The 25492-nt window shown below is 39.4% G+C and overlaps 1 protein-coding gene across 1 annotated transcript in view; it reads right to left on the bottom strand.

Annotated features, from left to right (window-relative positions):
- NOL10 (nucleolar protein 10) overlaps window positions 1-25492 on the bottom strand; it is a 74036-nt gene that overhangs the window by 14507 nt on the left and 34037 nt on the right. The window contains exons 14-17 of the mRNA XM_039887853.1: window positions 6774-6900; window positions 3502-3581; window positions 3215-3313; window positions 2109-2198 (exon numbers count right to left, since the gene is read on the bottom strand). Coding sequence (XP_039743787.1) covers window positions 2109-2198; window positions 3215-3313; window positions 3502-3581; window positions 6774-6900 — 396 coding nt within the window. The remainder of the gene's footprint in view (window positions 1-2108; window positions 2199-3214; window positions 3314-3501; window positions 3582-6773; window positions 6901-25492) is intronic.

Raw genomic sequence — 25492 nt, 5'->3', positions numbered from 1 at the left:
GAAGGGTTCTTTCCTTAATTTATGAAAGGTTTTTAAGGTCTTCATTTTAGTTAGATAATCCTGCTAAAGAACAAATCATATAAGCCTTGTCTAATACCTCAGATTTAGAAGACTATATTTAAGGATTTAAGTATTTCTAAAAAAAAAAAACAACAAAAACTAGGCTCTGACCATAGGGCCTGATCTGGGTTAGCAAGCCACCAAAAAAGCACACCAGGGGCATATTTTAACCGCTTTCCAGCAGAATTTCATCAGGTGACAGAGCGACAATGATGGCACTTCCAGCCTCCTGCAGCTGGAAAGCAGCAGCTGTCTGATGAAGGGAGAGCTGAACTCTTCCGGTTCTTCCTCCCTGCCACCTGCCATGCAGTCGGGACCTAGTCCCACGATTCTTTACAGGACGGTCCTATCAATGTTTCGACAAAACATTTTAGAGGCACAGGCGACCTGACTGACGGACAAGCAAGATCACTCCGCACGTTTTCGGCTGCGTCCTGTACCCTGAGCGCAGTCAGGACAGCTGTGTTATAAACCCTCCGGCTGCCCCAACCTCAAGCAAAGCCTGTGACAGAAAGGTGGGGGGCAGGGGGATGGGGAACTTTCTCCACAACTTCATAATCATAAGGGCCTTTTAAAAAGGCTCCTGAACTGTGTACTAGGCTGCACAAAGTATCAAATTAAATTTTAGTTTAAGTGTCCTACCCTCTGTGACATTAAATGTGATGATAAGGACCCACAGGCATAAAACACAGGTGCTGGCGCCACATTCTTCCCACTGAAGCTTTAGGGCACGTCGACCCAGAGATCACTCCCATTTATTCACCTTGTAAAATGACAGTATGGAGCTGAAGCGGCCTCCCTAGTCACCCCCAGGCTGGGCTAACATGAAAATCAGCGTGAGTCCTCTGAGAAAGTCAGCACTGCAGGAAGCACATCGTAAGCACTTCGAGATTCACAAAACGAAAGGGGAAACATAAAAGCCACCTAGTCACTCAAAGACGGCTTCTGGAAATTCAGATTTCAATAATATATTAAAAGAACATAACAGACCAGGACGAGAGGGTGCAGAAGGAATGAGGAAGCAGAGGACAGCGGAGGGGGCGGTGTGGTGAAGCCGTTTAGAAACCACAGTGCCGAGGATGCCCCTCTCTGGTCCTGTCCCCGCACGTTCCGGAATTAAGCAAACTAAGATCCAGTGACACGGAGGGTCACCCGCGGTGACAAGAGGGAGTGAGCAGAACAAAAGCAAACAGGCAAGGAGCTCACGCGTCTGGGGCTCATGCTCCCCCGAAGGGAGAGAGGAGTGCCGGGCGGCGCCCCCGGGGAGCAGCACGTCACGGAGTCAGGCCGTTCGCTCGGCCCTGAGCGAGACCTACCGCCCCGCGGCCTTCTAGTAAATATGGGAATCCAGGCAGATGAGAACACAGCACCGTGAGGAACTTCCTTGAGGACTCTCACACTGCCGGGAAAATGGCAAAGTCCCCCGTCCTGAGAGTCATCAGCCGAACGAAGAGCTAATCTCCATTTAATTCATGACTGATCTTTGCCTGTTTTCACATTAGTTAGGGCAGGCAGGCAGCAGTTACACGTAAGTGTGCACACTCCCAACTGTGCCAAGTCTAAATCAAAATCGGTTACTTCTGGAATTACAAATAAACCTTAGTACAAAAAAACCCAAACAATCTAAATATCTAAAGGACTAATTATAATATACCCATAAGCTAGAATGTACAGCTCTCAAAAATATTTACAAAGGATTTTTAATAAAATGGGAAGCCACTGATGTTAGTTATTTCATAGAACCAGGATAAATACTTTATATATACTGTAGTATCTTACTATCATAAGTTATAATTTTAAGAGAAATAAGGAAAGAAAGTCACAAAAATATTAATGATGCCTTTCTCTGGGTAGAATTATGTAGGTGACTCTCTTACATTCTTTCCTATTTTACAAGCTTCCCATATTGAGCATATACTATCTTATAAGCAGGAAAAAAAACTAATTGTATTTTTAATGTAAAAATAAAAAATAAAAAAGCTTTAAGTGACTATCGAGAAAATGTAGGAACGATTTATCAATATTTTCTCTGCATTATAAAATCTTACCTTAACTTTCTTTTTCCATGTTGATTTTTGCTTCTCCTCCTCCTCCTCAATTAATTTAAGTGCCAGCTCCTTATTAACTTTTGGCAAATTTCAGTAGAGGAAAAAAAAAAACAACTGTTAAAACATCTACATTTTAGCTTTCGAGGTTAAAGCAAAGAGCCGGGAAAAAAGTACTCCACAGCCCAGGCTCCCTTGCCAACGTTCACACATTCACCACTCTAAAGACTCAACAAATAATCTGGAAAAAGGGAAAACTAGTCACTAGACTTGTACTAGTGTGTGCGTGCGTGTGCGTGTGTGTTTAAGCAACGTCCAGTGGGAAACGACTATCACTGGTGGCTGACCTTAGTCAAGAAGGGTCACTACAGAGTCGGGAGGGCAGGACAGAGAGACGGGACGCGGTCTCCCGGCCTGCTTGTTGTTGGGCTGGCACCACACGCCAACTCTTCTTTGCCCTGGCAGCAACAGGTGGTCCCAGAGGAGGGGGGATCCTGGTTTGCTCCCAGAGCTGCCCTGGTCACCCCCAGGACACCAGCAGCGTAGCAGCCCCCGCCGAATGCCCGCTGCCCAGCCCTGGAGAGTCAGCTCCACACACAAACCTCCCTGCAGCCGCCGCTGCCTGCACCCGCGCCCCAGCGCTTGCGCCTTTTCGGGGCTCTGACACCTGGTCAACAGTTCTTTACATGAAATTCTCTGTTGATATAACGAGTATGGGCCGATTGCTGTCTGGACCCTGACAGCGTCTAATGCCTATTTCCCATGATCTGAGCAGCTGGCCTATGACACAGACAAAGGTCAGTAAGAATGGGGACTAGCAAAGCCCCAGCACCCCAAATCTGAATGCCTATTTAAAAACACCATCGGATGTCCTTAGGAGGGCTGACGGTGTCAGCCCATCTGACATTCCCCATAATACCATTACCAAAGAGTCCATGATGAGTCAAGAGTCTTGACAAATAAAATGTACCAAAAATATTAGTGAAAAATGTCAACTAAGGATGGAAAGACTCAGAGATAAGATAGATGGCAAGTTTCTTTAGAATACTGCACGACATGGAAATGAAGTACCCTTCTCTAGCAAATCCAGTAGTGAGGACAATACCGACCTTTAACTGGACTCTCTGAGCCCGGGTTTCTGCGATCTTCTGCCGGATCCTATCTTTCCTATATTCTTCATAAGCAAATGGGTTTACCATCAATTTCACCTTTTCAAAGTGGGAAAAAAAAAATCGTATTTAGCAGCACGTTTCATATACACCATGACTACGACTATGTCAAATAGATGGCTCTCTTGCAAATCTTAAGTATGTTTTATGAAAATGCAAGTAAGTAGAGAACAAATGGCTACAGATCGCTCTTTAGGCACCTAAAACGACTGCACTTTGGCACTTACCTTGTGATAGAGTCTTATGTCCATGAAAAACCCGTGCATGTACGCCCGGAGGAAAGGTGAGCCAATGAGATGTGTGAGGCCTGAGGAGAGGAAACCAGAAGAGGGCAGGTCCTTATGAAATCCCGATTAAAATTTAAGCTTTTCTTGCACAATTTGATTACAATAAAATTTTACTTTTGAATAAAAATTTAAGGATTACAATTATTAATCTTTAAAAACTATGGAGAAAATTTTAATCCACTTCAGCAATATCAACCTTACTTATTTTTAATGTGACACTAAGCAAAAAAATGATGAAAAAATCTTTATGAACCATGACAGACTGACAAAAAACGGTTCTCTACACTGGTGGTTCTTCAGATTTTTGGATTCCGTGAAACAGGTAATTTTTAAAATAATAGTTGGACCAACGCTAAGCTGCCATCGTTTACACTGCCCAGTAGGAACAGTGGTGGTGGCGGTGGTAAGATCATTGTTATCTCCCATAACTTCCAAAAACAAAGGACACGTCACAACAGTAATGTAGAGGCATGTTTTTCCCCAAAAAAGAACAGTTGATCAAATTTATGCCAACATATATAACCACACATGTGAATATGAACACATATGCAAACACACTTCAGTATGGTTGAACAAAAAGTTCACTACTAATCAGCAATTGGTTTAAATAATGTTTTTAAATGTCTTTCGGAGGGTTTCCTACTTTTAGATTACATTTACAAGTAGTGGTGCAAGCGGTCAAATAAGGATGCTCTACTATGTCACGGAGATTATTTATTTACTGCAAATATCTACACAGAGAAGGTTAGGAGAGTATCTTCAAAATAAGACGTGATACACCCATGTGAACAGCAGCTTAGCTGGTATGATACTAAGTGATTATGTTTCCAAGGAAAATATTGCCTGGATTTTCATTTTTAGAAATTTTAGAAATGAACATCTGTCTAGACCTGAAAATCCAGTTACTAGGCAAAATCACACAGATGTACAAAATAGTACAACGTCAAAAGGCAAAATTAAATTTAGGATACTCTCATAAAGCAATTATAAGACTTGGTCAGACAAATACTTCTTAGAATTCACTAGGTCAGTAAAACTACATGTGTTGTAATAATTTTTGTTTCCTCTATTAAGTGTATAAAACATTTATGTCATTGCATTATCCCCACTCAACGTTAGGTCATAAATAAAAACCAGCACAAAGATTTCCTACTGAAACAATTCTAGACAGAGAACCCGACAGCAGCAGAAGCCCCACAGTCAGCTCTACAGAGCATGGGTCCCAAGAGATCTTCTGAGGAAGAAAAGTTTCTATGTTCAGTAAGTTTGGGAAATGTATCATACTTTCCTCCCTTCCTGGAGATTTAGTATGTGATGGCATTAAGGCTCAAAGAAGCCCACAGGTAAAGAAACTGATTTAACTTTGCTCAACCTAGCGTTTCTCAAACTCATTTGCCACAAATCTTTTAAAATAATGGTTAACATTCGCATACTACGTTTAGACACTGTGCTGAGTACAGTTCAGACATTATTTGATTCATTCTTCAAGCAACCCTGTGAGTGGGTACCATTATTATTATTGCCACTTATAGATGAGGAAACCAAGGCATAATGAGGGTAAGTAAGTTGGCCAAGTCCTGCAGACGGTAAGTGGTAGAGGTGGATGTGAACCCATGTCAGTCTGCTCCAGTGCCCATGACATTAGCCACTGAGCTAGTCATCCAGCCCTTCTGGCAGAAGTAGTGTTCCATGAAACACATTTTGAGAAATGCCATGTTATAGGATCTACTAAAGGCTGTAGCTGGGAAAAGTCAGAATGTGCAAGTACTTACTACTAATAATACTCAGAAATAAAGGAAGTTAGTTACAAAGCCTTGCTTCTACTTTTAATATAAATTATTTATAAAAGGTTTTATTTATAATGGTGAAACCTGTGAAAAATGATAACCATTCAATATTAAGAGATTAATAACGTACGTGAAAATGATTTCTAGTATAACTTTTGCTGCTTATTTTCACAGCTTTAAAAATGAATGGTATGATTACATTTTAACAAAATGCATTTTATTCTCTAATATAAAAATGTAGGCGAGTGTGACACAAGCCTACTGTAAACACTGTGTTGGAGATATTTAAGAAGGCACTTCAGTAGAAAGACCTTATTTCATTCATGAGTCATTATTTTTTTAAAATGCTGAATACAACTTTCATTTTAAACACATTAAAATTAAAAGAAGTATTTTGATAGAAATTAGAAAATAATTCTGCCTGGATTAACGGTGCTATGAGTTACTGGTTAAAAATCAAGTTTTAAGAACCTTCTATAAATCTACTGATTACATGATTTCATTTTCTTTTAACAATCAGCTGCTGCTGTGCATCTGTTTGTTCCGAAGATAACTAAGTTGCCTAGACTTGTGGAGAAGGGTCCTCTGAGTCTTCCCGCTCTCAATCATTTGCTATGTAGCCTTTTCCCAATAATAGAACAAGATTAGCAACATCTACTCTCTTCATTCTACAAACCAGTGCATAGCGACTGGGTAAACATGTTCCTTCCGGGGGCCTGTAAGCTTGAGTTAGAGCACAGACTCTGGCTTTCAATTCCAATCTTCGCACGTAGTATCACTGAAGGCCCTGGCAAGTTACTTTAATCTTTTGGTGCCTCAGTTTCCTTATCTATAACATGGAATCATAATAGCATCCACTCCACAGAGCTGTGAGGACTAAATGTGTTGTATGTAAGACATTCAGAATACTGCCTGGCACGTGTAAGCCCTATTTAGGTGCTGAGTATTGTTAAGAGGCATTCTGGGTTTGTATTCTTTAAATCTCAAGTAACTATGAAAGTTCTACGTATCTGAGAAGTCGCTCTGTCGGTTCAAAGTGTTGTAGGCGCACATAAAAGGGAGCCAGAAATCGTTCACGTGCAGTCCCTGAGATTTTTCAAAAATCATATCATATTCAAATAGTACTTGAAAAAACAAATCCCTTCTTTCTTGGCATATTTTTTCCATACATAGATAGTATGCTAAAAAAATTATTCCCAATTTAAGACACAAAAGTAAATTAAATTTATCTGAACCTTTCTCTAAGCAGAGACTGATTATAAACTTGACAACATATGCTATGCGTAACATCTGATGTGGCAGAAAGAGAAGATTTGGAAAATCAGATAAACATGACCCCACGACTTCTAAAATGTTCAAAACTCCAGAACAAAACAAAAAAAGTAGAAATAAAATAATTTTATGATTTTTTTTTTTTTTTTTTACCTAAATTTTCCAGGTCTTTCTTGGTGACAAATTTGTAATCGTCATAAACCGTGCTTTCTGGATTCTCTTCCAATTCTTCTGTCAAGTTGTCTAAGAAGGAACACCACCGGGGAGCAGGACCCAAAACCTGCCGGTGTTGAAAAGGTTAGCACGGCTACATACGTTCTCACTAGGTCAACGCAGTTAGCTACTGTAGACCGGATCTCCTCAGATACAATTTTTAAATCCTTGATTCGATCAGAAGTATTGAAAATAACTGCAATATCCATAATCAACAAGCATATAATGGAAGAGAATAATGGCGGGAAAAATTTAGGCTCATAAGGGAAAAATCTCACTTAGGCTGGGATACAAAGATATTAATAAATAGTCTTACGCTAGAACTGTGAAAATACAGATAATTCAGGTACTTATAATAACACATCCATTTACCATCTCATTCATTCAAAGCAATACCAGAATCTACAAAGACATATTTGGTACACTAGTTTTTAAGCTTGCTACTCATGACAAAAGTCTAAAAGGAGAATTACCTTTTTCAAGGGTTTTCAACTAATTACCTGATAATTACATTTGCTCTTATATGGTCTATTTCATTTAATTCATTAAAGATTAAAATTCTATATAAGAATTCTTCAGACTTGATCTAAAATGGGTCCCCAGGGTCCATGAATGAGTCCCAGTGAAAAGTTGAGGAACAAAGGACTGAACAGAATTTATAACCAACATTATACAAATGCTTTGGTTTGTAATCCAATGACTTCCATGAAATACTGATTGCTTTTGACTCTTCTGCTCTTGATGTGAATCTTTCCAGGCGGACGCCTCTCCCTCTGGGGCAGACGCTCACCCCGGAGGAGGCGCGCGTCCGCGGGAAGGCAGGGCTTCTGGAAGAGAGAGCCCTGGGCTCTGACAGAATGGGACTTTCGCTGACTACCTGCCCGTGAATTCCGATAGGAATCGATTTTAGAAGGAAAAAAATGAATCATAATGGAAATTATTAAACCTAGCTTAAGCTTTTTGGAGAAGGGAAGGTGGGAGCATTACAACAACAACAAAAAAACGGCCTCTAATGCCCTTTTCAGTTAATCAATCCAAAAAAAATAATAAAAGATGTTAGATACAGCCACACTAACTTACAGTCTTTTGCCCAATTAGAAGTGGGGACCTCACCCTTACTGCCAAAGGCTGCGGGGCTCAGGACCATGAAAAACAACGACTAATGAACACAGGAGGAGTCCTATCAAGAAGTTCCACGTTAGCATGATCTACAATTTTCGAAAACAGATATACAGGTTTTATACACTAAGTGGTTTGACTCTAACCAGACAGGACAAACTTTCAAGAAATGCAAGGCATTTCTTAAAAATTCAATGTTGAACATTTTTTAAAGAGACTGCTAAGATTTTAAGCAATTTCAGGACAGCAGCTGAAGTAAACAAATATCGATAGCACTACTACATACAAAGCTGTGTGCTAAACCAGTCACGGACCGTGATCTCCCTGGAGTTTAAAATCTAGCCGGAGCAGAAAGACCTGTGCACACGCATACGCACTTGCACACAAGTGCGCACACTCAGCTGTTTAAAGCAATGCACTGAGTCCACGAGGAAGACCAGTGAGGGCTGGAGAAAACACGGCTGGCTGGGACACTGAGTAAGTACATTTGACAGAACTTCAGGCTGGAACGAACACGTGAGCAACCTAGGAACAACATGAGGCGCCTTCTGAGAGTGACGGTGTAGGCACTTGCAACTGCAGGGCGCCCGCTTCCCGCTAGCCTGAAATCTTGCAACGCAAAGCACCACCACATGCTGGTGGACGACTTAAGAGAGTACAGTAACTGTCATCGTTCTTCTAGAATGCAAGATTCAAGATGCTGTCTTCTTGGGAGGGTAGGAACTTCATCTGTTTTAAATGCTGAATTTCCAGTATCTAGAACATTGCCTGCCAAGTAGTAGGTGCTCAATAAATATTTCATAAATAAATCTGTTCATTCATAAAACATGTATGCATTCATGAATTTCATGTGCATAGGGCATTAAGACTTAAAAGGTCCTGTATGGCAAAAGTATTTTTAAACTTGTCTAACTGTCCTTATTCAGATAAAAATACTCAAATACCTTCCTATAAAAATACTGGATATAAGAACACTTTTTGGAAAAGCCAGACATATTTTGCCTACGCAAAGAGGCACTGGCTGCCAGAGGACCTCATAATAAAGCAGTTTCACCTTTAAACCTTAAATCTCATAAACACGGGCATCATGTGTTTACTGACTTTTCTGGGGGAACGGTGAGAGATAGAAATATCAAAATATCAGACCAGATTTCAACTTACTTTCACACAGTCCTTTTTTGATAATGTTCCACAACATTCTTTTTTGATTAGTTATCTGGATTCTAGTGGAATTGTTTTAAATTGCCTCTCAGGGACAGATGCCGTTATGGTGAATAATCTCTGCAGTCAAATTCATGGCCATTAAACTTTACAGGAGGAAATATTTCCATCAAAAACAAAATTAAACCTAATGGGTTGATTTTATGTCTCCCTAGTTCCTTTTCAGAGAAAAACATCAGAACAACCATAACAAAGTTGAAACTACTGATTTAACTGGTATTAATCTCAGGTTTTATCTGCAATAGAGCTTTCATCAAACATCTACCATTAAGTTGTAAAAACATGGCCGGCTCACCCAGTGAGAGGGCTGACCATGTGCAACATCCTCTGATGAACCTAAAATGACCACAAAATTAATTAATGTGTAAAAATTCCTTGCTATCTTCATTTATAAAACATGTTAATCTTTAAAAATATATTAATTTACTTCCTAGATTTCAGGCTTTAAGACTTGAACGAAACATCCTTTTTAATCACTGGTAATACTATTACTACTACATCAAAAGTTTTTAGGTTTTCTGAGTTATCATTATATTTGCTATATTATATACTTCAGTCAAAACTGATTGTTGATTGTTTATCTACATTTTATGTACCTTAAGAGTTCTGTTTGTTACAGAAAATTGGTGAAGGCTATTCTATTTTAAACTTCTATTATCTGTTAATGACCTTCCACTTTTTATTTATAAAAATTTCCTAGTCACACGTCAGTAAAAGTAAGGAACTGGAAACTGATTTCATCAAACTGCTATAAAGGGACACTGTGGGTCCCTCAGCAACTTCAATGCCCATCTCATCAAGCAATCTAAACAGAAATACTTGGTCTTCCAAAATAGGAAAGGATCTTTTATCAACATGCTATGGGGAAGGCCCTGACACAAATGCAGCCAAGTGTCTGCTTGCTCTAATCCCTTAGGACAAAGAACGAATTTTAAAATACATGAAAATACATGCCACGTGCCCAAGACCATCTGCCTCTATGATTACAATCTGCCTTTAAAATGTTAATTATGTGTGCTTAATTTTAAAACTCAAAAATTTCATATATTTGGCAATGGACAAAAATGACTAAAGCGTGGGGAGGAAAGAGGATAAATATTAAAATTCTCAGGGAGCTGACAGAGGAGGTATCCCTGTCTCTCACTCTGCTGTTGAAAAGCTACTATGCCGCCCCCACAACTGTGTGGAGCGGGAAATAAAGACTGAGGATCACCGGGTGGGTGGTTTGAACAGATCGAGGGCGGCTCAACCAGCAACGGAGGGTTAACGCTGTCACTGGGACAGCGGCCAGGCTGCACTCGCTTGGTAGAAACGCCATCGCTTTTCCATTCACTTATCATGCTACTGAGCATGTCAAATTTTTATGGTTTTCCTACTATTAATATTAAAAGTAATAATTGGGAACACAGAACAGCAATTAAATTTGAAATTATCTTGAGTTTTTAATAATTTGAAAAACAATTTAAAATACTTTAGCAACTAAGAAACTTCTTTCTTTTTTTTTAAGAAAATTCTTAATTACTTCACTTGTATCAAAAGACAAAATATAACTTTGAACCAAAATTAGCTTATGCATGGGAAACTTCAACTGATGTATAATTACATTAGAACACAAAGAAGTACATAATATATCCAAGTATATGCAGTTGATTTAAAAAATATTCCTAAAATTTTTTTCAAAATGTATTTCAGCATACAATGGAAAGTGGATCGTATTTTTGAATGATAATTGGAAAGAGAATGATGATAGCACAAGAGAGCACAACATCACATGGAAGGACTTAAATATATACTTTTAAGTTCAGATAATAAAACTAGAGCCATTAAATATAAGGTGGTAGATTTTCATTCAATACATATTTACTGAGTTCCATATTTAATGTGTTCCAAGCAGTATATACGCTATAATATTAGGTAATAGAAAGAAATCCAACAGGAAAATTGTTTTACATACAGCAAACTTGTGCGGAAGGATTAGATGACTCTTAATTTCCTCAACTTCATTCATTTATTCACTCAAAAGGTTAACTGAACATTTATTAAAAGCTAACTGTTAAACATAAGTAAAACAAAGTTTGGGAAACAATCAAGTAAAATATATTGTGATTAGTTCCACAGAAGAAAAATCTTTAAGTGGTTCTGGGGAGCCTTTATCTGCTGAGGCAGGAGATGCTATCTTGAAAAACTCTGAAGAGGTTTTATGATTTTATTATACTCAGTGAAACATAATTGCCATACTAAATAGTTAGAATTTAATGCTACATAAAATTAATATACGTATTTTACCTATTGATTATACAGAAGATCCCTGGTTAGAAAAATTGTCAACTTTACCTTTCAGTGACTTTATACTACTGTAATCCTGGAAGCTCAATTTAAACATCGTTATGATGCCACTGAACAGCTAAGAACAACACTTACTGACAAGTAACAAGGAAGAGTTTGAATATAAATAATTTTGTGACCACGTAAATCATCTAATTATTTTGTTACAGAACTGTTTTCAAGACATTCTAAAAGTAGATATAAATATCAGTTCTAAAACTAAAGCAATAACAAAAACAATAATAAGAATAACAAAAATAGTAATAGCACTCTAAGAGGTATGGGGTTTCACCCCGCATTAGCATTTTAACCTGCATCCAACCAGAAATCTGTCACTCTTACTATAAGGCCATAACTCTTTATCAGAAACTATTGGGGCCAAAAGGCTTTGAAACTCAGAATTTTTTGCATTTTAAAAGGGAATACAGTATGTATATTACATATTACATAAACTCTTCAGTGGGGTCTGGGTCAGTGGTCAAACACGTTAATTTCTCTGCAGCAAAGTACATACATATTCGCACTGGCGACTTGGGATAGATAAAGACGAGAAAAAGCCTCATCATTCATCACATATCAGGTTTGGGCTCTAATGAAGCAGGTCAGATAAGGTTTTGCAATCAATGTATTATAAAAAATTTTCAGGGCTTTTTAGAGTTCAGAATTGCAGAGACGATGGAGGTACGCTACACTGTAAATATCATTAACCACTATTATGATTAATGATAATTTTTCTAATTGCATAGCCTGCAATCTCCAGTAGGATTTTGCCAACTAAGAAGACCATCTCTGCAATGCATAAAGGAAAATTTCCTTTTCAAACTTTTCTTCCATTATTGGTTGAAAGGCACCACTAGCACCAGCATGTATTTTCAAATTCTGACAGCTGTGGCTTAATAATAACTGATCATAAGCATAAGACAAGAGAGACAGCTGGGTGAGCCGAGGGAGTGGCCATGCATTTAAGCATGTAATTGCATCTGCAACATAACTAGCTGCCTAATTGCATACCCAAATTTATATGCATTTGCGTAATTATGAGTCATTTAAAGGTACTCTACTTGTAGTGCTTTGTTCTCTCATTCCTAAAAATCAGATTAGAAAAGAAGCAATTTAATTTCAACATTTTTAAAGATTTATTTTAAAAAGGAGAAAAATTATTATTGGCTATGATTGCAATGTTGATTTAGTTTTTGAAAAGTAGTTTAGGCACTGAAATAAAATAAGAAAATAAGGCCAAGTAAAAAAAAAAAAAGTAAGATCGCCGAGGCTGCTATGTCACTATCAGCGACCAGACCAACAGTTAATCTGTGTGAGGCTCTGGGAATGCAAACACACACAAGAGGAGCATCCGTGCTCTCGGTTAGGGGGACAGAGGGCCCCCCACCCCCGCGCACGTCCAAACACAAAATGAAAACCGACAGTAAGAAGACGGAGAACGTGCAGTTAATGACGGCACACTAACTACATGTTTTTGTCTCCTCTCTGTCCAAAGCCTCATTAAAATGACAGTAAATCAACATAAAAAAGTATCGACCTTCCAGGACAACTAGGACAAAAGGAGAAAACACAGTAGCTTAAGGGATTCAACACGGCCAATGCTGGGTGCTTACAAGTCAAGTAACAGAGAGAAAGGAGAGGAGCTGCTCCCCCTAGGGAGGCCCAGCCGTGAGACTCCATGCGTCTGGGAACAGGCCTGAACGGAGCTTAGGAACCCTTAAGTTCCCACCACCCTTCCCAAGACCAGAGGAGGACTCTGCGGAGGAAGGGACGGGGAGCTGCTCCACGCCAGTCGGTATCTGGCACAGGGGACTTGCGCTGCGGGGCTGAAATGAGTGGAATTAAATGGCAGTTTACATATCAACCGTGTGGCCCTCAGCTCCTTTCCTCAGCTCCCAGAATGGCGGGAGCCCAGCAGGTGCTTCCCCCCTGCCTGCTCCGCCCGCTGCCGCCTGAAGGCCCAATGTTTCCAGAAAGAAGCTGGAGGACTTTTCTCCATACAAAAGGAAAGATCCTTGAGGATGCACTTCCGGATGCTGACATCTCAGAACCCTCCAACAGTCACTAGGTAAGCATCAGCATGAAAACACCAGCAGACGAGACCATCACATACAAAGAGCTTCCAATCAGCATTTTAGCGTCTCATTATTAAATAAGAACAGATTGCCGAAGATCACCATTCATTCAGTCAACAGTTATCGTCAAGCGGTTTCCCTTCACTGTACATACAACAGGGAACGAAACAAACAAGAATCTCTACCTTTAAGAGGTTACATTCCAGAAAGGGGATAATAAACAAAGGAAAGACAGTACAGAGTACGACAGCGCCAATTTTTGATCTATGGGGAAAATAAAGCAGTGAAGGGTGATGGAGAATACAGGGGAGGGAGGGAGGGAGGGGTGGAAAGGGAAGCCCTGCTGAGGTGACAACTGAATGCAGACCTGGAGGAGAGGTATTATGAGAATATCTGGCAACTGCAAAGGCCCTGAGGTCGGAATTGCTTGGCATGTTTGGGGATCAGCAAAAAGAACCACCTGGTGGCCTCACAAGGAGTGTGTGTGGTGGTGGGTGGGGGGGACGGGGTCTAGACTGCATGGGGTCTGTAGGCCACTGTGGTACTTTACTCTTCTGCTGAGTGAGAATGGAAGCCATTGGAAGGTTCTGAGAAGAGGAGGAGCATGATCTGATTCGCACTGACAAGGATTACTTTGCGAAGGCTGGGAGACTTATTGGTTCCAGGTATTTTAGGAAATTTTTGTTCAATCATTATCTGACAATTAAGAGAACCGAGCAGAGACTTTGGTGGCCACACATAACAAAGAAATCAGATTGTATAGACTTAGTCCAGGAAGAGTTATCAAACAGCAACAGTAACAATGAACTCTATGCATGGTGTGTGTGTGTGTGTGTGTGTGTGTGTGTGTGTGTGTCTGTGTGTCTGTGTGTGTGTGTATGTGTGTGTATGTGTGGTGGTGGTGGTGGTGGAGGGTGGGGAATTTGAGTTTTATAATTGCCAAATTATAATATCTAAAACATCTAGTTTTCAAAAAAAAAAAAATTACAAGACATGAATGATGAGCATGGCCCATACAGAGGAGAGAAAAAACAACAAATAAAACCTATCTGTTGAGGAAGTTTGAGCATTGGACTTACCAGACACAGACTTTAAACAAATTACTATAGATAGGCGTAAAGAACTGAAGAAAAGCATAAGAACAAATGCTTCATGAAAAAGAATACCAATAAGGAAACTGAAACTATAAAAAAACTAAATAGAAGTTCTGGAGCTGAAAAATGCAATAATTGAAATTAAAAAATTCAAAAAGGGCTCAGCAACAGATGTAAACTGGCGGAAGAAATAATCAACAAGCTTGAAAATGGGTCAATTGAGATGATCCAGTCTTCGAGACAGAATGAAAGAAAACTAAACAGAGCCTCAGACACTTGTGGGTTGTCATCGAATAGACCAACATACACATAATAGCAGTCCCAGAAAGAGAAAAGGAACAAAGGGGAAGAAAGAATATATGAAGAAATAATGGCCAAAATCATCTCAAATTTGCTCTTAAAAAAATAACAGGCACATCCAAGCTCAACTCCAAGTAGAAAAAATTCAAAGGGAGCCATACGTACCTAGACACATCATAGGCAAACTGAAATGAAAAACAAAGAGAATCTTGAAAGCGTCAGGAGAAAATGACGCATCATGTAAAAGGGATTCTCAATAAGATTAGCAAGTGATTTCTCATCTTGTCAAAAACTCCATAATGCAATAGTTATAAATGTAAGTTGACAGCAATACAATTTTTAAAGATATAATTTGAAGCAATAAATGCATAAAAGAGTAGGGAAATGGGGCTAAATAGGAATAAAGTATTTGTATACCACTGAGATTAAACTGGCATTAATCTGAACCAAACTACTATAAATTAAGTTGTTAATGGTAAACTCCGGGGCAACTACCAAGAAAATAACTCAAAAATATATAGTAAAACAAGCAAAAAGGGAATTAAAATGGAATACTAGAAAATATCTCTGTAACACAAAAGTCAGTAATGAAGGAACTGAGGAACAAAAATGACATAGACATTCAGAAATCAAACAGCAAAAAAGCAGACACAAATTCTCCTTTATCAGTAATGACGTAAATGTAAATGAATAAAAAAAAGCATGATCTACCTACATACTATTTACAAGAAACACATGTTAAATTCAAAGACACGAATAAGTTGAAAGTAAAATTATATGATGTGGAAAAACGTACCATACAAACATTAGCTACAAGAGAGGATTAGACAAAACAGACTTAAAATAAAAATTGTTATTAGAGAAAAAAAGATTTAATAACAATAAAGGGTCAAGAAGATATAAGAATTATAAACATGTAAGTACTTAACAGTCCCAAAAAAGCCATCAAGAAGATATAAGAATTATAAACATGTAAGTACTTAACAGTCCTAAAATGCATGAAGCAAAAACTGAAAGTGAGAAATAGACCATATAACAATAGTATCTGGAGACTTCAATATCCCACTCCTGACCATGACTAGAACAAATAGACAGAAGATGGCGAAGATACAGAAGACTTGAATGACACTATAACTAGATCTAGTAACAGACATCTAAAGAACCCTGTACACAGCACAAGCAGAATACACATTTTTCTCAAGGGCACATGTTATTCTCCAGGATAGACCACATGGTAGGCTAAAAAAAAACAGTAAGTCTCGATACATTTAAAAAGACTGAGATCAAATGAAGTATGTCCTCTGACCACAATGGAATGAAATTAGAAACCAGTAACAGAAGGAAACTTGGGGAATTCACAAATATCCTCTATGTATATCACAGAAAATCGAACCCAGTAGCACATAAACAGGATTATATACAGTTACTAAGTGAAATTTGTCCAAGGAATAGTTCAACATATGGAAATCAATATAGTACCCCATGTTAAAAGGACAAAAACCATTGTCTCAAGAGACACAGAAAACGCATTTGACAAAATCCAACCCCAACTGATCGATAAACTAGAAATAGAAAGGAATTTCTAAAAAATGTCTACGAAAACCTCACAGCTAACATCCTACTTAATGGTGAAAGACCGAATGCTTTTTCCGTAAGATTAGAAACAAGACGAAGGTGTCTGTACTCCGTACTTCTCCTGAGCATTGTACTGGAAGGTCTAGCCAGGGCAATTAGTCAAGAATATGACATAAAAAGCACCCAGAGGTTGGAAAAGAAGTAAAACTAGCTCTATTTTCAGATGTCATGATGATCACATATAGAAATCACTGAAGAATCCATGAAAAAATAGTTCGAGCTAACAAAAGACGTTGAGCAAGGTTGCAGGATACAATCAATATATTAAACTCAGTTGCATTTCTACACTAGCAATGAACTAGGCAAAAGTGAATAGAGAAAGCAATCTCATTTACAATAACATCGAAAAGAATAAAACACTCTGGAATTAATTTAATCTCAAAATATAAGACAAACTATGCTGTACACTGAAAACTATAAAATCTTGTTGAAAGAAATTAAAGACAAATAAAAAGACATTCCATGTTCATGAACTGGAAAACTTAATTTTGTTAAGACTGCAATACTCGAAATGGATCAAAACTCAAAATGGATCAACAACCTAAATGTAAGAGCAAAACCTATACAACTCTGAGGAGAACACACGTGTAAACATTCTTGTATTTGGATTATAAAATTCCACTCTTCCTAAATATGGATAAGGCAATGGTTTCTTAAACATGACATCGAAAGCACAAACAACAGAAAAAAAAGATAAGTTGGACTTTGTCGAAATTAAAAACTCAAAGGACTTGATAAGGAAAGTGAAAAGACAACTCACAGGAGGAAATATTTGCAAATCATCTATCTGATAAAGGTCTAGTATCATGCAGAATAATAAAGAACTCAACAATAAGATGAGTCGCCTAATTTAGAAATGAGCAAAGACTTGAAAAGACATTTCCCTAAAGAAGATGTAAAAATGGCCATGAAACGTAAAAAGATGTTCAACATCATTAGTCATCAGGGAAATGCAAATCGAAACAACAATACGAATCAGGCTGTTCCTGCCAGGCCAGGCCGTCTATCAAAGAAAAGGAAAGCGACAAGTTGATAACGTGGCGAAATCGGAACCCTCATGCCGGGAATGTAAGTGGCGCAGCCACTGTGGAAAAGTTTGGCGGGTCCTCACAAAGTTAAGCATACAGTTCCCATGTGATCCAGCGACTGCACTAAGTCGATACAAGAGAACTGAGGACACACGTCCACACAAAAACTTGTACCAATGTTTATAGCAATGCTACTTATAACAGCCGAGAGTAGAAACAAGCCAAGGGACACCAACTACGGAGGAGCAGCGAGATGTGTATGCAAGGGACGGAACATCACGCAGCAGCAAACACGGCGAGGCACTGACGCACGGGACGAAGGCGGCCCTTGCGAACAGCGTGGTGAAGAAGGCCAGCCGCGAGGGTCACACGTGGTCCCACCCCGCTGATGTGCAATGTCCAGAATAGGCAAATCCACAGAGATGGAAAGCAGATTAGTGGTTACGGGGCAGGGCTGGGGGAAGGGACCGGTCTGGAACGTCCTTTACACTGTGACGGAACACTGGAATTAGTGGTGATTATCACACAACTCTAAAAACCACCGAATTATACTCTTTAAAAGGATTAACATTATGGCATGTGAATTATATCTTCATAAAGCTGTTACTTTGAAAAAATCTAATTAAAGATCACACATTGCATTAGGTTATTATGTCTCTTGGGTTTCCTTTAATCTAGAAGAGTCCCCCACCTTTACTGCCTTTCACGATGTTGACATTTTCTAAGAGTTCGGGCCAGCTGATTTGTGGAGGTCTCCACGAGCTTCATCTGCTGACTGTTCCTCAGGATTAGACTCGGTGACACATTTCTGGCAAGAATGCATGGGTGATGTATACCAAAGGAACGCTTAAAACTGTTTTCATGTTAAGCATTCGGCTTTGCATGATTAATGTTTATGAAGTCATGTGCTTACAGGATTTTATTTTCATGCATTTTTATACTTTTGTGTTTTTTCATTTATTTTTTTTTTTAAATTTTGGGTATAAAATGAGTTTCCAGGAAAGGGGGTCCAATATGGGTTTGTCTGAGGACCATATCCCAGGAGCAAACGAGGCCACAAATTCCTTATAAAGCGACCCTGGGCTGCAGGGAGGCCAGAAAGATATAAGAACTACTCAGACCTCCCCCCACACCCTCCGCCCCACTAGACACACATAAATCTACTACAAAAATGGGTGAGGACTGGGGATGGGGCACACCTTGGTTCTTTTTGAAAGAAGCTAAAACAAAATTACCTTTTAGCAAACATCTGAAAAGACCGAGCCAACAGATATACAAACTATCCCGCTTATTTCACCGAATGAAGAGACATAGAAAATTGTACCACTCCTTTCCTTTTTAAAACTTTTAAATTTATTTGAAGTGCTAGACTGTCAAGCAGGTCTCTGGGAAACCAAAGGAGCAACTTCCTGAGAACTGGCTGCCTATGTCCCCTGGAGCTTTGCCGACTTTGTGCTTAGCGACATTCCGAACATGGAGCTTGGTGACAACCATCTAGTCTTACTACATGAAAGAACAAGGGAAACAGAATTGCTCTGAAATCAACCACTGCGATTTAAGAGAGCAACAATTTTATCCACCCCAAATTCCTTCATAAAACAAATTTTAGGTTTTTTAAGAATTTAAATTGCATTATATTTAATCTAAGTAGTTGTAATTTGAGGTAGGATGAAAAGCTTTACATCTGTCTACTTTTCATGAACATCACAAACAATGCCATAAAAAGCACGAAAAGATTCTCAACTTCCATCTTCCTTCCATTCTCAAGAAAATACAAAAAATATCTTAATATGGACTCAATCTTCTTCACAGTCCACTGTTAAACAGAAAAAAACAGTTCTTTAAAGGCCTCCCGCTCCTTCTTTCCTGCAGAGCCCGGCCTTGCCCCTCTGTTACAAATCGGCGGCACTTGGTGATTGTCAACACGTCGCATTTGGAATCCCATGCGGTTTCTAGAGTTCGCAGCCAGAGTCTGCGGTGCCAGGAACTCCAGTCAGGGCTCAGTCCCCTGCGTCCAGCCCTTTCCTCTCCCAATTTCCTCATTATGCTAAAAATGCCCAACCCTGATGGCTGTATCTGCACACATGCGTACACACAGCGACCCCACGGTGCTAAAGGCACCGGGCCAATTGTATCACATGAGGATGTGTTTATCTTTTTGATCACACACCTGCTAATGAGCACTCTTGGAGCCCTTTTGTTGTGGTGTCATGCTGCCAGGAGTTACACAGGTGGTTTCGGTGTGCTATCCTGGTTACCAAATCAGTAGTTTCCTGGTTCTACCCCACTTCCTTGCAGGCGAAGGGATTGATTAATAATTTCTCAGCATATCCGTACGCCTTCCAAGTCTATGTAAAAACTAAGGGTATCCTAATATTTAAAAATATCTAGGGATGGAAACTTGGCAGAAACAAAGGAAGAAAGAAATGTTTTTAAATCTATGTACACTGTTTCTCAAGGTTCTAATCTAGGAGGGTCAAAAGATATTTTGCCACCATTTGGCAGTTACTGTTTATCTACAGGCCGCCACGCATGGGACTAGGAAATCCTGAAGGGTATGTTTCAAATTCAAGCAAAATAAGATTCCCATGTATCTCCAGAGAAAGCTGAGGCGGACATTACACTGGCAGAGCACATGAAGAGGGTAGAGAAACCCAATTTTGACTCGTACTTCAATAAAAAATGGCCAACCACTAACTGCTTAAGTAACTTTCTACAATCCAAGGTAGAATTCTGTTTTAGAGTGTTAAATATGTATATTTCCCACTGAGGTGATGAAAAAGATGCTCGCACATGACACTGTGCTGTCCTATTAGGATATGTGACATGTGTATGCAGGGCCGTGAGCGGGAAGTAACGTGGATATCGCCTTAATCTATTCTTAGTGAAGTCTTGGAATAGATTCCAAAAACTTCATGTAAAAATCTAACCATTTTCAAAAAAGAGAAGAGTTTTATAATGAAATCCATATACATAATGATATCTTTAAATTCAGAATGAGAGGGAAGTTATATAGTTTGGCCGGGGGAATGACGAGAGGTAAAAGACCAATTGCTATAGCCAAACCAAAAACTTAACTGTGGGCTCCCTGGCAACCAAGGTAAAAAGAGATGCACGATAAGGTACGAAGAGGTCATTTGTGGTAAAGGGAGGTATGTGTACTGATATGTCTGGAAGAGAAACTCTTGGAACCAAACTCAAGAAGTATGTCACAGATCTTTCTTAAGGGACTCCGACACTGAACAATATTTCTTTAAAAGAAGTTTATAAAAGAAATTTCATTTGACTGTTAAACATCAAAGAAACACCATTAAACTGTAATTTATGAATGCCAAAGTAACGTGGTCAAGCCAGCAGCCTGATGACCTAACTTGGCTCTGGCATAGTTTAGAGCTGTGCTATCCAATACGGGAGCCACTAGCCACATGTGGCTATTTAAATTTAAATTAATTAAAACGAAATAAAACTTAAGAGTCTATTCCTTGGGCACACTAACCACATTTCAAATGCTAAAGACCCACATGTGGCCAGCAGCTACCTGGACAGAGACCTAGAGAATTCCCATCATCGCGGAAAGTTCTACTGAACAGCACTGGTTTAGAACATTCAAAGAAATGGATGGTAAATATCCATGAATAAGAAACTAGGTAAATAAATTATGAAATATCTGTATAACAAAATACTATGCAACTATTAAAAAAAAAATGGGTTTCATTTACAGGTGCCAATCAGAATGTCATTAGTGACAAAAAAAAGCCTTTTAGAATAGTATGAATAAAGAGATCCCGACCTGCTAAAATATTAAGTCTGTGTATATGTGTGGTTTGTGTGTTGGGGGCGGGGGACAAATGGACTTGACTGTGAAGAATGTGCACCAACTCGTCACATTATAATGGTGGCAGGAGGGGGTGGTTATGAACGACTTCTCATTTCTAGGCTACGTATTTTTTAAAATTTTTTAAAAAATTAGACTATTTTTTCCCAAGCAAAACAGATAATATTTCCCAAAAGACAAAGACACAGAACACAGATACAGATAATACATACACCTATACACCTATACACCACTATACACCTATTAAAATGGCTGAAATCCAAAACACTGATGACACCAAATGCTGGCGAGGATGTGGATACACGGGAAGCCTCGCTCGCTGCTGGTGGGGATGCAAAATGGCACAGGAGCTCTGGAAGACAGTGTGGCAGTGTCTCACAAAACTAAACATACTCTGACATGACTCAGCGATCACGCTCCTTGCTATGCATCCAAATGCGTCGAAAACTTATGTCTATGTAAAAACCTGCATGTGAATGTTCACCTGCCAAAACTCGAAGCAACAGACGTCCTTCAACAGGTGACTGAATATCTAACTGTGGTCCATCCACACAGTGGAACAGTATTCAGCAAGAAAAGAAATGAGCTATCCTATCAAGCCACAAAGAAGATACAGAGAAAACTTAAAGGCATATGACTAAGTGAAAGAAGCTACTCTGAGAAGGCAACATACTGCATGATTCCAACTACATGTCATTGTGGAAAAGGCAAAACTATGGAGACAGTGAAAAGATCAGTGGTTGCCAGTGGCTTGAGGGGACAGGGAGGGAGAGACGGACAGGTAGAGCACAAGAGAAGCTTCAGAGCAGTGAAACTATTCTGTCTGATACACAGTGGTGGATACACGTCATTATACATCTGTCCAAACTCACAGACTGTACTACGCCGAGGGTGAACCCTGGTGACTTTGGGTGATAATGCTGTGTCGGTGCAGGTTCATTGACTGTAACAAATGTGCCACTGTGGAGCAGAGTGCTGACGGTGGAGGAGGGGATGTGTGTGTGCGTGTGTAAGAGATTTGTGGGAACTCTCTATAATCCACGTAATTTTGCTGTGAACCTAAAACCGCTCTAAAAAATAATGGCGATTATATGAATGAATGCGTGATACAACGTGCAGATACGTAAGAAATGCAGATAAGCAGATCTAACCTTTCTTTCAACATGCCTCACTACCATTGTTTATACATTGTTTTTCAACCCAGAATAATGTCCTGTTCCTCAAGAAAGTAAATATGTAACCTAATTAAAGATTTGTGCCAATGTGAAGATCAAGATCTTCCACATTTAACAATTCTCAATGACTACCTTTTAGAGCAATTTAAAGGGCTAGTAAAATAAGCCAATCCCATCTCCATCCCCCAAAAAGCAAGGGGGAAAAGCTGATAATACTGAAGCAAAGAGATAGAAGGGGCTCATTATACTTCTCTCTGCTTTTATGGATATTTGAAAATTTTCCGTAAGTTTTAAAAAATAAAGTACCAATAATAATCATTCCTTCAACTCAGCATGTATTCAGTGAGAGCCTACAAAGTCCTAGACACTGTTCTAGGCACGGGACACAGCAAAAAGTAAATGGAAAATCTTGCCTCCGTGGGGCATTCATCCAAGTACGTGGTTTCAGAAGACAAGCTTTCTTGGGACTGAGAACACTGAATTGAGGTGCAGACAGTGCAAGTCCTAGAACTTTCTTATTTTCTGTATAAGCTGGGCCTTTTAAAAGAATGTAGCCCAAATTTCTTGCCCATTTGTATAACTTGCATTCTATTTTTAAGGAAAAAAAAAAACCAAAACAATAAAAAACCAGAGTAGGTAAGGGGCACATTAATCGATGAAACTGCCACACGGTCCAAGCACTCAGGCACGCTCAGAAACTACAACCAACCCCTGGCGTGAACGGCCTCTCGCCGCCTCCTATGCGACCTCACCAAGAGGACACTGGAATACCAGATTTACTCCCCACTCTATCCTGTCCAAAGCAAAAACGGTAAAGAGGTCAACTTGGTAAGCACTGAGATTAAGGTGCCAGCCAGAGCTGGACACAAGAGCTTTGGTCCAAAATTGATTCAAACTAACTCGCATCTGAATAGGAAGTTGTCATTTATTTTCAAGAAGCTGAGCACGCCAGATGTGTAACTGTTTAAACAAAAACAAGTATCATCTAATACAGTAACATAATAAAATATAAGTCGTATGTACATCGAATATTTCTATATGGAAATGACATATATTTTTACCCAGCAGAACTGAAATTAACTTTTGAAAATGTGACAGGATGCTCAGAAAATTACTTCCTGAGAGTCACACATTAATGCTTTCTGTACGTCTGCTATTCTTGTGACCCAATAAATTGTGATGGGAAATGGAAAGGATTTCCTGTTGAGAAAAATGCCACAGATACTGTGTTACTGCCTCTAAGTGTTTAGATTAAAATAGGAAGCCCACATTTCCCCTTCATAATGACACAAACAACTTGTTTGTATTAGAACAGAATACTTTATTAGCCACCTGACTTTTGTGCCTTACTTCCCATTTGATATTTATGAACATATAACTGAAAAATTGCAAACAGAACACCAAGCCTTATAAAGCAATTTCATGCATAAGATAAAATTCAATTATGACAGATTTGCTGTGAGCTTGGGTTAGAAAGGAAACTCACTAGAAAGACATGTATCTGCTTCGCATCCCTCTCTCTGTGTTAATTAGAAAAAGGTGATGAAAATGCACGAAGTCTGGAATCCAACTCTCCCACTACCCGAAAGTTCTGCCTGTCAGTGCCTTACACTTTTTTCTTCATAAAATTGGGTCTTAATTTTCCTAAGATATCCTATCCTTCCAGATCTTTCTTATTAGGCTTGGGTTGGTCTTTAAAATGCTTTTCTTGATGAACAATGTCCCATTTGCATTATTATGAAACAAGACGTCTAAAAAATACACATCTTTGAACTTAATTGTGCTTTACATTCAAATTTGTCTTTTTCTTCCTTTTAGAAGTTCTGAAAGGTCAGTCCTTCACGCCCTCCTGTATTCTGATGCTCTTCCTGCCCTCTCGACAATGAAAATGTTCTTCTTTAGTCCAATGCCCCATCATTTTCTCTACCTCACATAAGGGGCTTTTCTTCCACGATCATATTCTCTTCCTACCTCCTAGAAACAGGCCTTTTCCTGACGGTACCTGGTGACAAAGTCCTGACCCTTTCCTGCGCTTTCTCTGACCCTCCCCCTGTAAAATACTTCTCAGTGGACATTCACCACAACAGGAGCCTCCGAATCACCCCTTCGCCGTACTGCCTTGTCCTCCCCCACGCCACTCGTGTGTGGGATCACTGCCGATGCTGCATAGTACTTACTCCTTTGACTTACAGCTGAATGGAACCCCCAGATCCTTTCTGACAGATGCTGCTGTGAAGCCGTAGCTCATCCATTCTGAACTTGCTCGCTGCATTAAAAACCTTTTCCCTTTTCTTCCTCTGTCACATTTAACATTTCTGAAGTTTCATTTCATTGGTTTAACCTCTTATATAGAGATCAGGTTGTAAAGTCAAGCAGACAAGATGAAACGGAATACTATTAACTTACATTTGAACCCTGCAGGTGTCCTTCAGTGAATCTAAAAGAGCACATTTTCCTAAGGTGTTGGAACAGGACCAGATATAGTGAGTGGGTTTCACCTAGTGGCCTTGTCGTACCAAAAAAGCCCATTCCTTAAATGACCTGAATCACACTCTGCGCAGTAGAGCTGAGAGGTATTGGGGCCAAACATCTTTTGAAGAAAATGACATCGAGCAGCCTTTTTAAACACCGTTCCTCATCTCGAGCACATAACGCACAATAGTTAAATGACCGCTACCTCGACTCCTCCAGGATGACACGTAACTAGACCTTCCTAAATGCTAAGGAGAGATGGCAACTGGTAACACACAGTGGCTGCCTTAGGGACTCAGAGCTGAATTCTCCCAGTTAAGAAAGACTCCTGTCTACGGCCATGCTACCCTGAACACGCCTGATCCCGTCTGATGAGAGAG

This window comes from Pteropus medius, unplaced genomic scaffold, assembly GCF_902729225.1.
Source record: "Pteropus medius unplaced genomic scaffold, Ma_sr-lr_union100, whole genome shotgun sequence".
NCBI classification, from domain to species: domain Eukaryota; kingdom Metazoa; phylum Chordata; class Mammalia; order Chiroptera; family Pteropodidae; genus Pteropus; species Pteropus medius.
Note: the sequence above shows the minus strand (reverse complement) of the source record. Positions and strands in the feature narration are given on the sequence as shown.